General features: G+C 42.0%; 1 protein-coding gene across 9 annotated transcripts in view; it reads left to right on the plus strand.

Moving 5' to 3' along the window:
• The first annotated feature begins 3,381 nt into the window (after positions 1-3,381).
• EVA1A (eva-1 homolog A, regulator of programmed cell death) overlaps positions 3,382-15,404 on the plus strand; it is a 79,979-nt gene continuing 67,956 nt past the window's right edge. For 2 of the 9 annotated variants that reach the window (XM_039326318.1, XM_039326320.1), the window contains exons 1-2: positions 3,382-3,785; positions 9,736-9,777. In XM_039326318.1, coding sequence (XP_039182252.1) covers positions 3,700-3,785; positions 9,736-9,777 — 128 coding nt within the window. In that variant the 5' untranslated portion in view covers positions 3,382-3,699. Of the gene's footprint in view, positions 3,786-5,058; positions 5,156-9,735; positions 9,778-13,036; positions 13,135-15,404 lie in introns of those variants that run through there. The other 7 variants (XM_039326319.1, XM_039326326.1, XM_039326323.1 and 4 more) reach the window with 7 other exon arrangements.

A 15,404-nucleotide genomic window follows, 5' to 3' on the forward strand; every position in this document is an offset into this window, starting at 1 on the left:
CAAATTTTCATTAACTCTCCAGGATCTTCTTTCCTCTTTCTCTTGAATCAACTCCATCCAAACTGGACTATGATCCGTCAGTGATCTAGGAAAAATCTTTACATTCTTTACTTTATTATACAAATCCGTGGTAATCAAGAAAAAGTCAATTCTTGAAAAAGATTGGTGTCTGTCAGAAAAAAAAGTAAAGTCTCTCTCCTCTTGATTACGTTCCCGCCAATAGTCCCTTAATTCCCAGTCTTCTTTCATATCAAAAAAGGCTTTAGGTAGCCTTGCTTGTTTAAGAAAAGGAGAGGAACCTTTCTTATCCCTTTGTGTGTCTAAGACACCATTCCAATCACCCATTAGTACCACTGATCTATAGTCAAGCAAAGTTATTTTTTGGTGTAACTGTTTATAAAATTGTTCCTGTTGTTGATTTGGAGCATAAAGTCCAACTATAAGTACTTTCTTACCATAAATACCAAGTTCAATCATCACATATCTCCCCTGGGGATCTGATTCTACCAGACAAGCTGGCAGGTTTTGTTTGACATATATAACAACTCCCCCTTTCTTCCCAGGTGCAGGAGATATAAAATGAGATCCCAAACGAGCATTAACTAAATATTTCTGATCTTTAAGTAGAATATGAGTTTCCTGTAAACAAATAACATCATTGGTATGTTGCTTCAAATAATAAAAGATTTTTTTCCGTTTCTGAGGAGAATTCAATCCATTAACATTCCAGGTCAAAAACTTTGCCATCTCCCTTGGCACGCAGCCTGGAGAAGACACCATCAAACTCTGACAGAGCTGCATGTGTTGCATAACTCTTGGGTCTTGCTCCTCCCACCGGCGGTGATGGACTTCCAGGAGAATTCTCTTTGGGCTCTTTTTTACGTTGCTCTTTCTCTTTACGCTTATAAGCTGCACGAGTCATCCTCTGCTCTTTAGCCTCCGTTTGGCGTTGCTTTGCCACTTCTATCATCCCTGCGGAAACCAAATCTAGTGCCTCAGATTGCTGCTCAGGTTCCTTAGCACTCAAAGATTTCCGACCAGATGAAGTTGAGCCTGCACTCAGGACCGAAGTATAGAAATCTCTAGCTTTGTCAACTGTGTTCAATCTGTAACGTGTCCCAGCATGGCTCAAAACGATACCCATCGGAATTTCCCATCTGAATGGCATCGATCTAGCTTTAAGCTCATTGGTTAAAAAAGCAAAATCTTTCCTACTTCTTAAGATTTTAGATGGGATTTCCTTTAGAATGATGACATCTTGGGCGGCAATCTGAAATCTTTTGTTGTAAAAAGCTTGTATAATCTCATTCCGCAGGGACTTCTTTGTAAAGTAAATCACCACATCTCTGGGCAAATTCTTCTGCTTAGCAATCCAGGAGTTGAGTCTATAAATTTTTTCTACTTCTCTCTGTAATTCTCCTTTATCCATATCCAAAGCCAGCGCCAGATCACTAAGAACCACCTCCATCAAATCTTGATTCATATCTTCCTTGAGGCCTCTAATCCTCAGAGCATACTCCATCTGTCTGTACTGAAACATCAAAATATCTTCTTGTGAGGAGTCCACCTTCCTTTCCACGTCTTGAATTTTGTCATCTAAAGAGTCAACTTTGTCTTCCACTTCCTCAAGCCTTGCATCGAGCTTAACCACCACAGTAGCCAAACCTGAAACAGCTGCCAGTATATCTTGTCGTAATTCATTATTATTTTCTTGCAATTTAGACTTTATCCCCGTTATCTCTTCTTTGAGATCAGATTTAATTTCTGATTTAATCTGTGAAACAAATTGAGTCATTTCCTCTCTCATTTGAACTACAATCTCTCCCATTATACCTCTAACCTCTTGCACTGAAAGTCCAGGTAAAGGAGGGGAGGGTGGTGGCTGAGCCGGTGGTGCATGTTTAGATTGTTGTTGTAGCTGTGCAGTGGAAGTTATAGGAGAAGAAATAACCTTGGGTATTGAGGAAGGCTGCTGCCTCTTTGAAGCCATTTTAAAAAGCACAATTGTCACTTCCCTTTCCCCTCCAGCCAAAAAGGGAGGAGGAAAAAAAGAAAAAAAGAATTTTTAAAAAGAGACAAACTATAATCATTAAAAGTCCAGAATAAATCCCAAGAATAAGTAGTAAAAGAGCAAACAATTCAAAAAAAAAAATTCTAAGCCAAAAGCAAAAGCAAAAGCAAAAAACAATCCTTAAAAAGGGAAAGTAAAACAAAAGAGAAAGGAAAAAAAAACTCCGACACTTTCAAAACGCCATCTTAAGTCCTTTCACTAGTATAACAAAGAAAAGGAGGAAAAATAGTAAAAATCAAAAGATAAAAAAAATAAACACCTAAAATATAACAAAAAATCCTTTAAACTGCTCCGTCCGTTTAAAAATTACTCACCAAAATGCTGTAAACACGGAGATAGAAGCGGCGGTTTCTTTTGCTTCCAAGGAAGCAAAAACAGCTGGGAGGCGGAGATCAGCAAGAGCTCCGAGGGAACACTCCTTTCACCCCCTCTAGAAATAAATCCAGAGGGGGTTCAGGGGTTCTACCTCTACTCTTGCGTTCTCTATCCCTTCCCTTTGCCCGGGAAGGGATTTCCGAGCCGCGGGCCAGCTGATGCGCGCTGCGCTCCGCGGCTCTGACACTTCCCCAGCTGGACGGCTAAAAGCTAGCCGCCATCGCCGTCGCCTCCCACCGGAAGCTGTCCAAGAATTCAACATCTTTATGCAGAACTAAGACCTAATTTAGAAGGATATCCTCTGCTCTGCCATTAATGTATTTTCTATCTCTTTGCTGCCACTTGATGGCTATTAGCCCTAATAAGCAGTTCCACTGTTGCATGTGGCACTTCAAAGATGGTGACATGTTCAAAATCACTTGGAAGATAGCAAGCATCTACTTCTGATGCTCCCAGACTACCAATGCTGGGCAGACAGATATTGCAGCCATTTGGCCTTGGCATCATGTGTGCATTCGTGTTTGAAGAAAATAATATGGAAATGTTGGGAATAAAATGCATAGGAGTGTTACAAAGTGAAAAATACCTTGTTAGGTACCTCAACCCCCACCCCGTACCCCAGGAAAATTCTGTGAGACAGGAGAATTGTACAGTACAATAAAATCCTTTGTGCAATCAGTTTCATGCTGACTGTAAAGAGTGTTTTTTTCTTTTCAAGTCCATTGGTGAGTGCTAACACACCAACATTCTTTCTGTGTCAGCACTGTCTCATGTATATTTTGTTGGGAGGAGAAGCAGTGAAAGGCAGGGGGAGAGAGTTGAAGGAAATGAGAGAAGCCCTTTTTTGCTCCTGCTCCACTCAAATATTTTCACATTTTAGAAAACCTATATCTGGGTGTGTGTCTGGGTGTGTGTGTGTGTGGTGTGTGTGTGTGTGTGTGTGTGTGTGTATGTGTGTGTGTGTAGAGAGTGAGGCCAGTGAATCAATTAACATTAATTCAGCTGGTATCAATTTGCTCTAGGCTGTATGATTTTTGAAAAAAAAAAAGTATTTCATCTAGGAAGTCTGCTGCTCAGAGAACATTGAGGGCCATTGTCTTCTTGTGATCTTCAGTGGAGAAAACAGGTGTAGCATTTGTGGAGCATTTGTTAGTGGCTACAGCTCTTTGTTTCCCACTTTGCGAAACTGGCTACTGTAATTGGCTGCACGGCTTTCCCTCCAGCCAACACAGAAGAGACAGGCGGAACTGCTTATGTTATACAGAGCCAACTTGAATGAATCTCTGGCTGGCCCAAGTTATGTTTTTGGTAAGCTCTCGTCGGTCCTGAGGATTGGAAGGTAAGATCTAGACCTTCAGCTATGGGCATTATGGGGTGTTTTCCTCTGATCTGCAGTTTAGTAAGAGGTCTCTTTCGTTTGTTTTTAAAAGTATCCGTGAAGGTACTGTAAGAAGTGGAATGAAATTGCAAGGGAAATGTATAAAATTTGCAGGCAAAGGGAAGTGAAGTTACTCTTTTAGGTGCAGTAAATACAGAAAGTAAAGGGAGTCTTAGAGGAAGGTCAGAGGTTTCCTTAATTATGGTTGAAGTTTCTTTTTCTTCTTTGTGGACTTTGGCCTTGACTTTCTGGAAGTCTCTCTTGCTTTGCCTTACTGTAAAATGATCCCTTTGGATGATTCTGCATTCTGCCTTTGTTTTCACCAGCAGGTAGTTTCTTTCAGGCTTACTAGTTACTACATTTTTTAGGATTTTTTTCTTCTTGGGTAATAAGAGCATTTTGAAAAAATAAAATCTCATGGAAACATCATTTTTTTCCACATGACAGCTGGTAAGTTAAACCTTGCTGAAATCCAGATTGTTAGACTAAATTAATTTGAGAGAGTTCTGTTTTTTGACCCAGATAACTGAATCTGTTAGCAACATATTATCATTCCTTCCTTTAGCAGAGTTTTGCCCATTTCATCAGTCATTTCTCCAGAGGTCTGAGCTAAGAGCTTCTTCGAAATAAACAGGATCCTTTTTGAGATGAATTTGTCTTTTAGGTGAGCTAATTCCTAAGTAATACAACAACAAAAGCAAAACTGGTTCAAACTGTAGGAGAAGATCCAGTGGTGGGATTCAAATATGTAAACAACCGGTTCTCTGTGTGGATGCCGGGTCCGGAAGTCCATTCTGGGCCTGGGCAACAAAAAATTAGTTACCGGTTCTGCTAAACTGGTGGGAACTGGCTGAATCCCACTACTGAGAAGATCCCCAGGAAATTAATACACAAGGAAGTCACAGAGCCCAACCCTTGGGTCCCATGGCAATGATCTAACCACCAGTTCCAGAGGTAAACATTTTTTCGTCAACCCTCCTCAGCCAGCATGGGAAGCTAGTAGTATGTTTTCACAAAGTTCCTTCATCTATGGAGGAGTCCAATTTGGAACTCTGCTACTACTTTGTAAGCCAATAAGCAGATGAGTTCTCTTCCCCCTGAGAGGGAGAGGTCTTGCATTTGCTGATTACAGCACAATAAAGGAGGAGCAAATGTTTGCAAGCAGTTCCTGAGGAGGAGCTATTTGTAAAGTGAGATGAAGCCTTTTAGTGACACCTGAACAAGACTTCTCTTCCACCCACCCCCTTTCTCTCTGCTCAGTTACCTCATCTCTGTACATGTTTGTCTGCTGAGATATATGGCACAAAACTATCTCTACCTAAAGCTTTAAGGTAACATGATTGGGGGAAGTGGGGAAGGAGGTTTTTAGATTTATGGCAGGAACCTAATTCACCCATGTTTTTACTACTCATGGGATAGCAATTTGTATTATCATGATTGCAAGAAATCTACAAAACTTTAAAGGATAGGTGCAGGGACTAGAGTACTTTGAAGTGTAACAAATAGGTCAAGAAAGGATTATGGTTTGTTCAGTTATCACCAAAGTTACAGGAAGGGCAATGAAGCAGAAACGATATCTAGACCCCTATTATAAACCCTTCTAGGCTGGGATGTCTGCTAGGGCAGGGCTTTTCAATCTTTTCACCTATTGTACCACTTTTAGGATATAGCAGTATCCGAATACCACCAGTCGCCTAGCAAGGTGTCAAAAACTTGACCCCCCCCAAAAGGAAAAAAGTGTTATAAAGTACAGGTAGTCCTCAACTTACAACTGTTCGCTTAGTGACTGTTTGAAGTTACAATGGCACTGAAAAAAGTGCCCCCAAGCCACAGCCGAGCAAGACATCTGCCTGCCCGCCCGGCGGCACTCTTTCTCCTGTCTGAGGTTTTCATTGTTGTGAGCATTTCTGTTGAGGATTGGCAACAGGTGGGGTGGGGGGGGTGTTTGGTTTTTATTCCCCCCGTATGCTGGGTGGTTGCAGCAGGTTTTGGTCACTTCACATGAACCTGGGACACTGTGACCCTCATAAATATGAATCAGTTGCCAAGCATCTGAATGTAAATCACAAGATGCTGCAACACAAGATGCTGCAACATTCAAGCTGATCGGCGGTTCTTCTGGGCTCAGCAGAAGCACCAGGATCAGTGCTGCTTTCCAGCTAATCGGTGCTTCTTCAGGGCTCAGCAGAAGCACCAGGATCAGCGCTGAGCTCCAGCTGGAGCCTGGCGCTGATCCTGGTGCTTCCACCGAGCCCTGACAGCCCTGCAGCTCCAGACATCTCTCGCTCAGGCTTGTGTGGTGCTGCCACCGGTTCAGCTCATTCCCCGCCCCTGCTACCCCTTTTCTAGGATGGTTGCGTACCACCTGCCAGGTGCCAATGTACCACAGGTGGTACCCATACCACTGGTTGAAAAGCCCTGTGCTAGGGGACTCAGGACTTTGATTGCATGGTCATGGCTGCAGTCTTGACTCTTTTGACTACCATTACCCTCTCCTCAGGTTTTATCAATCTCCTCGTCCCTAAAATAATTTATTAGCAGGCAGTGCTGACTGGAATATGCCTGCATTACTGTATATTAATGAAACAAAGTGAATATCCTTTCTCTGGAAGACCTGCAGTTGTAAAGCTTTGGCAAACCCTTTCCTGGGATTGGAAACTGGAGCTGCCAGTTAAAGGATTGCATCTCTTCTCTTTCCTACCTGGAAGATTTTTTTTTTCTCTTATGGAGGTATCAAGAAGAAATGTATCCATTTTTTTTTATCCCTGCAGTCTTTTCAATCCTAAATTGGTAAAAAAACATCTTCTGAAAATTTCAGATTTAGGCTTCTTCAGAGGCATCTTGCATTGAACCAAACAGCCCAATTTGTGAATCATCCCAATCCAATGCATATAATATGATATTATATAGCATAGTTTGAATTGGGTAGGTTTCCAGATTGCAAAATAAATTATTTGTCATTGCAGTATTGACATCAGGACTGTGCAACTAATGCAGATGAATCTCCCCAGTTTGAGACAGTAGGGTAGCATAGCTTGTCTTGGATTGCTCTGAGCTACTCCATGGTGATGAGGTCTAGAATAGTTTTTCCATAGTATGAGCATTGAGTTATGACAATCAAATAAACGGCTTGAGTTGGGAAAATAAACTAGCTTTGATCTTCCTCAGATTCATTTTGAGTAGCCAAAGAACAATTCTTCATAGCGATTTTTGTTTTGTTTTTTTGTTTAATTCTTCGAGAGTTTGATAAACTAACACTAAACAAAAGGCAACCTGTTGAGTGCTTTGGCTTAGGATGAACTAAGTTCAGAATTCTATTATTTTTATCCTTTGCGCAAGGGAAAACCCTAGTAGCTTCATCTTTCTTTGTGTTTCTATCAAGTGGAGAAGGCACTTTATTAGGATGTTGGATTTAGGATATATTTTTCTACTTTCTGTCAAGAGTAGTAGTTTTGATTTGCAATAGTTTGTTCTGGGATAGGACAGTGTATTGTGAAAGGGTGAGTGATCAAGTTCCATAATTTCTGCTTCTGACAGAATATTGGTTTTGTAACAATTTGTGCACGCAAGAAATATTTTTCTTCCCTCCAAATATCTCTTTTCTAAGTCCATCCCTGATCTATTAGTGACTGAAGATTTCATAAAACCAGTTCGGGATTCAGGTTTTAGGCACAGATAGGTCTGTAGAGGGTCCATGTTTTCTTTTTTTCCCACTTTGGATTTGATTAAGACTATGGAATGCTGTCTTACAGAGAAATTTGTTTTCTCCTGCAGAACTATACAATATACTAATGTAACCTGCCATATATACTCGCTGGTTACCACTGTATCTGGGTTGCAAAAGCAGGGATGTTCACCAGAGGGCTATAAAGAGTTAAATTAGGGTTTGTCTGATTTTTGCAATCCAAATATGATGGCTCTGTTTGGATGAGTGTGGTTGCATGGCTTAGCCTGTTATATATAAGATTACTAGAGCATTAGAAATCGCATTATATGTTTCTGTGTTTGCTCTCCCTTTTCATATGTGTAATTATATTAAAAATCTGGTTATATTTAAGTTCTGTCTCTTATGTGCAGCATATATTTAGAAAGAAGCATCACAAAGCCTTTTCAATTACTGTATGTAAAATATTCAAATTGAAGCAAAAAGCAAGGGAAAGCAAAACAGAGCTGAGAAGCTTGGAGCCTTCTGAAGAGGCAGATTTATGCTCCATGCTATAATAGATTAGAGGCTGCTGAACTGATCTGGCAGATTCAGTCATGCCCATCAGAGCCTCTTGCCCTGGTTTGACTTCTTTATGGAGAGATAGCCTTATTAGCTATAAGGCTTTCCTAGTCAGGCAGACTGTTCTCTAAAATAATTCTCTTCTGTCTCTCCTTCAAGGAAACACATTACAACATCCTTTTGTTTTAATTTCAAATTATTTTTTGCTAATTAGTGATACATAACATCTAAAAAGTGTTATTGACTAGTTTGTATGATTTTAGAAACAAGTGATTGCTTTCTGTATTAATAATTACACCAAGCGAAAAGAGAGACTTGTACCACTCCAGCATCAACATCATTCACCAACTTCCTACTAAAGAACAACTAACAGTCTCAAATACCCACATGCAGATACACACAGGCTAGTATATTTAGAAATGTACTTGTATCCTTTAAGAAATAACAACTACATAACCCATTTTAAACTAATGTAACATATTGTGCAAACCCACATTACCTATTCATTGGAGGGATTTGCATAATATAGTACAGTGGTTCTCAACCTTTTTAATGCCGCGACCCCAACCGGTCACAAGTTGAGGACTACCCAACCAGTCGTAAGTCGAGGACTACCCAACTGGTTGTAAGTCGAGGACTACCCAACCGGTCGTAAGTCAAGGACTTTCCCTGCCCGGGAGCGCCACGCATGCGTGGTGCCGCCCCCTGCGCCGGCTGAGGCGTAGCTGGCAAGGGGCAGTGATGGCGCAGGGTGACCACCCCCTGGGCCACCAGCTGGCCCAGCCCAAGGGAGATAAGGCATCCGCCGGGTCCCACGCATGCCAGCAACCCTCCCTGCACCCGCCGGCCTCCCACCTCCCACCCCTGGCCTTCTTTTACTTACATTTTTAGTAGTTGCTCAGCAGGGAGGGGTGGAAGCTTCTAGACAGCTCGCCTTCGCTGCAGACAACTTGCAGCACCATTTGCAGACTGGGGCTTTTGGCGGGCTCAGCAGGGCAGAGATAGCCTGGACAATTCCTATTGTCTTTTGAAAGCCAATAGAATTAGACTCTATTCAAGAGAGTCTATTCTATTGGCTTTCAAAAGCCAATAGAATAAAAGGGAGTAGCACAGCTAAGGAAAAGGGGGAAAAAATGATGGACTGCATTGTTTGGCAACCCCCGTGAAATGGTCGTTCGACCCCAAATGAGGTCGCGACCCACAGGTTGAGAACCGCTGATATAGTACATTAGATTAAAATGGAGTAAAGTCAGTATGATTCAGAATGTTTGGGGAATTCAGCCATTCTCTTAGATTTGGCTGTGTGAACAGGATCATCAGGATATGTTTGTCTGAGTTAGCATATTATGTAAACATAACATTTTGCCATCCTAAATTAGAGCTAAAGTATGATATGTGAATCTTTGTTCATTGTTTTGCATATAATGCCTGATACATAGTTCTTGCACTCCTCTGATCGCTCAACTGTATTTACATCATAGTAGAAAAAAAATACATCTCATTACCAAGCATTTACTACATACTTATGTATGAACCCAAATTGAAAATTTATTCCACAGTTATGATTGCAAACATAAATATGATTATGAAGACTACAAGAACCTAATCTCACCCCAGGGTGTTTTATCTCTTCCTTAGTTCTTCAGCTTTCATGCTATTTTAAAAGGAGATCCATTTTTATTATAGGCATGTGAAGAATATATGTGGACTATTCTGCCAAATTACTCAGTAAGTGGTAAACATGGTATTTTTTTTTTCATTTTTCCTGCCAATGCAAACACAATGTAAAAGATTCTAGAACAGACATGTCAAACACAAGGCCCAGGGGCCGAATGCAGCCCGCAAAGTGGTTTCATGTGGCCCGCAAAGCCATCCTGGAAACAGTGAGGGAACGGCCCCCTCTGCCTTGGCCCTGGCCCAGGCCCGCCGGGAGCCAATGTACAATTTTGTGGTGGCCATCTATGCTGAAACGCATTCAGCCTTAGCTCCATAAGCAACCCCCCCCCCCACATGGCCTGAGAGGAACAGTGAGGCTCCTCCAGTGGACCATGCCTTGGCACTTGCCCTGGTCCCATCCCCTTCTGCCAGAGACCCTCAGATCTGTCCCACTCCTACCCAGGCCCCCACAGGCACCCTTGACGTGAACAATGTAGAGCTGGCCACACCCATCCAGTAGGCTACACCCACTCCATCCATGCCCACCCAGTAGGCTGCACTCACCCTGGCCACACCCACCCAGCCCCCTGAGGGCAACCGCAATGCTGATGCGGCCCTCAGTGAAATTGAGTTTGACACCCCTGTTCCAGAATGACTGACAAACATTAATGTTACAAAATATATATTACCATTATTCGGAGCCTATTGAACTCCTGCTACAAGAAAACCACCATCCTCAGAGACACCCCCCCAAGGGCCCTTCATTTTAACTCTGAGCCAGAAATATTCTCCTTGATTGGCATTCTGGACTGTCTCAGGGGAGAAGAGCCTGCCTGGCAGGACTCATTCCTCTTTTCCATGGGGCATAGCCCAATTCCCCCATCCTTCCTCCACTGTTTTCTGGACCCTAAAGACCAATGAAGTTTCTCTCAACCACCAGCATTGGCATTTCTGGTTCCTCCGAGCTGCTCTACCATCTCCAGCTTTACCTACCTCTTGGGGCTTCATCTGGATACAACACCCCCACCCCTGTTCGTGGATCGGGATGCTCCTCCACAGTGGTTTTTTTCTAACAAAAAAAAAAAAAAGGTGCTGGAACTCACACATGTCATACAACCCGCCTTGCCTACCCTATAAGGTTCCATCCAAAAAAGGTGCCGGAACTCCGTTCTGGGCGTTCTATGAGAAAAAAAGCCCTGGTAACGTATGCCCCTACCCCTGTGTGGCTAGATTACTGAAGTGTGCTGAATATGGAGCTGCTTTTGAAGATGACTGGTATAGAATGTTGGCAGTTAATTATCGTCATTGCAGAAATATCCTTTTTATGATGACTATGTTGGTTACCAGTGGGCTTCCAGGCCCAGTTTAATACTTTAGAGGTTAATGGGAAGGAGATGGCCATTGTTTAATTTATTTGTTATTGTTTTATTGCTGTGATTATATTTTAAAACTGCTGCTGAGATTATTGTATACTGAAACAAAATGGTATATTAAATTATAAATTAAATACCCTACAGTTGCAATCTACAGTTTTTTTTTTAAACAGGATGCTTCTGAGACCTGATATTATAGATAGTTAAGCTGTCCAACTTTTTTACAATGAAAAGGAGGACACAAATAAATTGAAGAAAAAAATATCACAAATAAAAGAAACATTTTATTCATTGCAACAGAATACACTATAATATGATAAATGCATAATAAAAACATTTGTAACAATAACATTTTATATTGTAATTATGCTTACATGCCGCGCCCCCGCCCACAGCCGCCCCGCCAGCACTGCTGCCCCGCTGTGTAGAGCGGGCCCCATGGCTTCCAAAGCACCAGCTGTGCCGGCTCTGGCCCTGGGGGGCAGCCCGCCATCAACACACCCTGCCTGCAGCCACCCCGCCAGCACCACTGCCCACCCTGTGCAGCCCTGTGTAGAGCAGGCCCCGCGGCTCCCACAGCATGGGGGGGGGCAGCCGGCCACTGCCACCCCTCGCATCCCTGCTCACACCGGCCCCACCGCCCCTGCCTCTTATGCCCGCAGCCATTATTGCCCTAGCAGGGCCGAAGATCAAGAGAAAATTACCGTGGCATCGCTGCTCCAGTCTCCTCCAGAAATCTTCGGGACTAACTAGGATATGGTGTAGTTGGGTAGCAGGGAGGGGTGCAAAGTTCCTGCCAATTCGCCTTTGCTGCAGACAACTTACATGTGCAAAGTTTGCTGGCCAGGTGTTTTGGCATGCTCAGCAGCAATTCCTATTGGCTTTCAAAAGCCAATAGGAGTAGCACAGCTCATGCAAAAGTTGAAAAAAAAAAAACCACCAAAAAAAGGTACCGGAATGCCGTTCTGAGCGTTCGATGAGAAAAAAAAAGCCCTGCAGATGAGTCTTCAAATATCGAAAAAGAGGACATGTAGGAGGACACTTTTCAAGGGAGGATAGAACTCACAAAAGGAGAACTGCCCTCCCTAAAGGAGGACCGTTGGTCACCTTAAGATAGTATATCAGGGAAGAGATCCAGTTTGGTGTAGTGCCTAAGGTACCAGGCTTGAAACCAGGAGACTGTGAATTGTACTCTTGCCTTAGGCAGGAAGTCAGATGACTGATTTTGAGCTAGTCAGTTCTCTTAGCTGTAGGAAGGAGGCAAAGGCAAACCACTTCTGAAAAACCTTGTCAAAATAACTGCATGGTCTACTCCATGCCAGGAGTCACGGCTGAGTTAAAGACACACATACACTCCAACAAATCTGGGAGAAGAAAGACATATCTGGTATTAAATAGCATGTTTCCTAATGACAAATGTAGCCTACTGCTAATACCCTCTATCTTTAAAGCCAACTGCAAAGAAGCCCATTCAGGGCATAGAAAGGGAGAGAACTATGTCTGTATGAGCAGGAAGATGAGTGTAGTAAGAAGCAGTGGGAACAGCAACCCTATCTTTCAGAGATACATTCCCTATTTTGCTCTCAATGTTTTGGGTACCAATTAAAATATTTATTGGCTATAAATCTGGTACATCTAAGGGACTAAACAAGAGAAAAATTAGTGTTGGTCAAAATAACAACAGGCCCATGCAGCAGCCATACTACTTCTAGTTATAATAATGCTTTCAAGGCATTATTTATTTATATATTAACCAAAAAAGAAGAAAAATGTGCAGTGGCAAGTTGCAGATGGCCCTTCTATGCCTGCCTTTTAGATGGCTCTTGTGTGCCTGCTCTTGTACTTTGTGGGGTGGGAAGGGCGAAGAAGCAGAGGTGCCCCATTCTCTTAATAGTTTGCATGGTAGAACCTGGCACCATTAGCAGACTCAGAGCAGGACTCAACATGTTTGTGGAGCGTAATGACGAACACAGTCAAGGGGGAATGGGGTTTAAAAAGGAAAGAGCATCAAGCCAGTTTTTTAAACCTGCTGAATCTGTCCCTGAAGCTTCTTCCGGTAAGCTTTTTTTGTAATTAAGTTTTCTTCTACCTCACTCATGCTGTGCTGAAATACTATCTCTTCTGCTTATCCCTTCTACTCCCCCTCAAGAACTGAGATGAAATAAGAGTTGCATACCTGTTTATAAATTACTAAACTTAAACTTCATGAGTTTAATGTTTAATTTCTGCCTGCAGCTCTAACTGTACTGTTATTAACGATGGCAATCAGACTATCTTCCTTCATTTTCTATACCTCTTAGATACTTTGTGTGTCAACCTGGCAGGTTTTTTTAACCAAAAGGTTAAAATGTATCTATATTAGTTATTCCAGAGTGTTTTTTCTTGTGCTTATTCTATCTTCAGCACATGAGTATGTGTAAAAACAGCAATGTCTTCAGCAGGAGAGCACAAATAACTTTTGCTCAAAGATCTGTGGAAATAGCTTTTGTTGGCTTTACTTGGATCTACAGAATTGGATGCTAATCTGAATCCAAGAAGGAAGGAAGGAGGGAAGATGGGACTTAACCTACTCTTTCATACAGTCATTTAGTAGAGAAAGCAGTAATAGGATCTCCTTGCTGTATATACTTACCACTCTCTTACTTCTGAACCTGGATTAAATATATTTGGCTAAGGTTTGTTGGTTGCTTGGGGGGGGGTAGGTAATGCTCCATTTTGTTGTGGTGTGGTTGTGTGTTGCTTTATTTCATAAACATAAGGCTTTTGGTTGGCATTGATTTCAAAACAAAGTTAACACTATTCTGGTAACATTCACAGTTCTCTACTGGTAGATTTTGTAGAGAAAAATGGTGGTGATTTCTCCAACTCTTTGAGATAAATTGGACTGGGATAAACTGGGACTGGCTGAGAGTCACTCAGTAAACTTCTGTAAGCAACCAGGGATCCTTAGAGTTTCTCCCAAATTATTTTTCCTTCCAATGATAAAGTAGGATCATTGAATGGGGTCTTCAGAGATGAATGATCCATGGGAATGTTGGCTTACTCTCAGTCAGGTGCCTTCTCCAATCCAGAATCATTCAGCTAAAAATCTTGCCCCCTGCACATATACCAGTTTTTAAAATGTAAATAATTTTGAAGAGCAATGCATCAAACACTTTGATTCTTCTAGCTCACAGTTGTCAAACTCGCTGTGCCACATGACGTGTCATAACGTATCGTGACTTTTTTTGCATTGCTGGAGCTGGGGTAGGTGCAGCCTCCACATGATGCAACCAGCCCACGGGCCGGCAGTTTGACACCCCTGTTCTAGCTGCATTGCCTCAGCTTCTTTGTAATGTAATTTGGTTGGAAACTAGATTTGATGGCTGTAAAAATTTCTTGCTGTTAATAAGAAAACTACTTTCTGTCTAGTTTTATTATTTTACATTGCTCATGCTTTATTTTAGCAGAGCTGCCCCAAGAATGTATGTTATGTCAGATGTGATCCTGGCAAGTAATATGCACTATAGGAAGCCTAGTATGGACCTTATATTTGAATGTATAAGCTGCCCATCTCCAATGGACTATTAAACAGCATTAAGATGGAGAAGGACCAGGAGCCATTTTCTCAACCTGCCATGACTCTCCTTTTGCTTCCGCCCACCTGGGACGTCCTGATGCTGCACTCTTGAGTTAGAAATTATTGCAGCCCTGCCAGCTGCTATCCAAGCACCATCTCCATTCATCTGGCCCAGATTCATCATTGCGGCTCCCAACATCTCTTTTTTGGTCCGGTAGTTGAAAATATTCATTAGTCAATAATTAGTAGGCTGTTTCACCCTTGGAAGAAAAATGCCAACATCTGGACTAAAAACAGAATCATATGAGCATTTGAAGAAAAATGTGTCTTTTTTGCAAATTCCCTTGCCTAGAAATGTTCTTGGCCAAAGGAGCAATTCTGCACAGTTAGTGACTATTTGATTCTCTGGTGTGCTTGATGCACTTCTTCCACCACTTTTAGTAGTGTAGTTCAACCAAACATAACTGCAGTTGACACTGCAAACAATTACAGAGCATGGTGACACAAATACTTTTTGACAGATCATAGTGGAGCATTACAGTTTCTTGAACAGTTTAACTATAGGAACCTGTTAGGTGGAGGTAAATGATGTAGTTTGTATCCAGCATTGCTGTTAGATTAACTTTTCTAGACCTTTTATAGAATTAAACTATTTATTTGGCAATAAATACAGCTGACAGAGGTCAAGATTGTTTATGTTGGAGAAAGTCCTTCAGATAATACCTCCAAACAAAAAGACAACAAAATGGAAAGAAAAATGCTGAAGT

This window comes from Crotalus tigris, unplaced genomic scaffold (assembly GCF_016545835.1).
Source record: "Crotalus tigris isolate CLP2741 ecotype Arizona unplaced genomic scaffold, ASM1654583v1 scf7180000024340.7048381, whole genome shotgun sequence".
Lineage (NCBI taxonomy): Eukaryota > Metazoa > Chordata > Lepidosauria > Squamata > Viperidae > Crotalus > Crotalus tigris.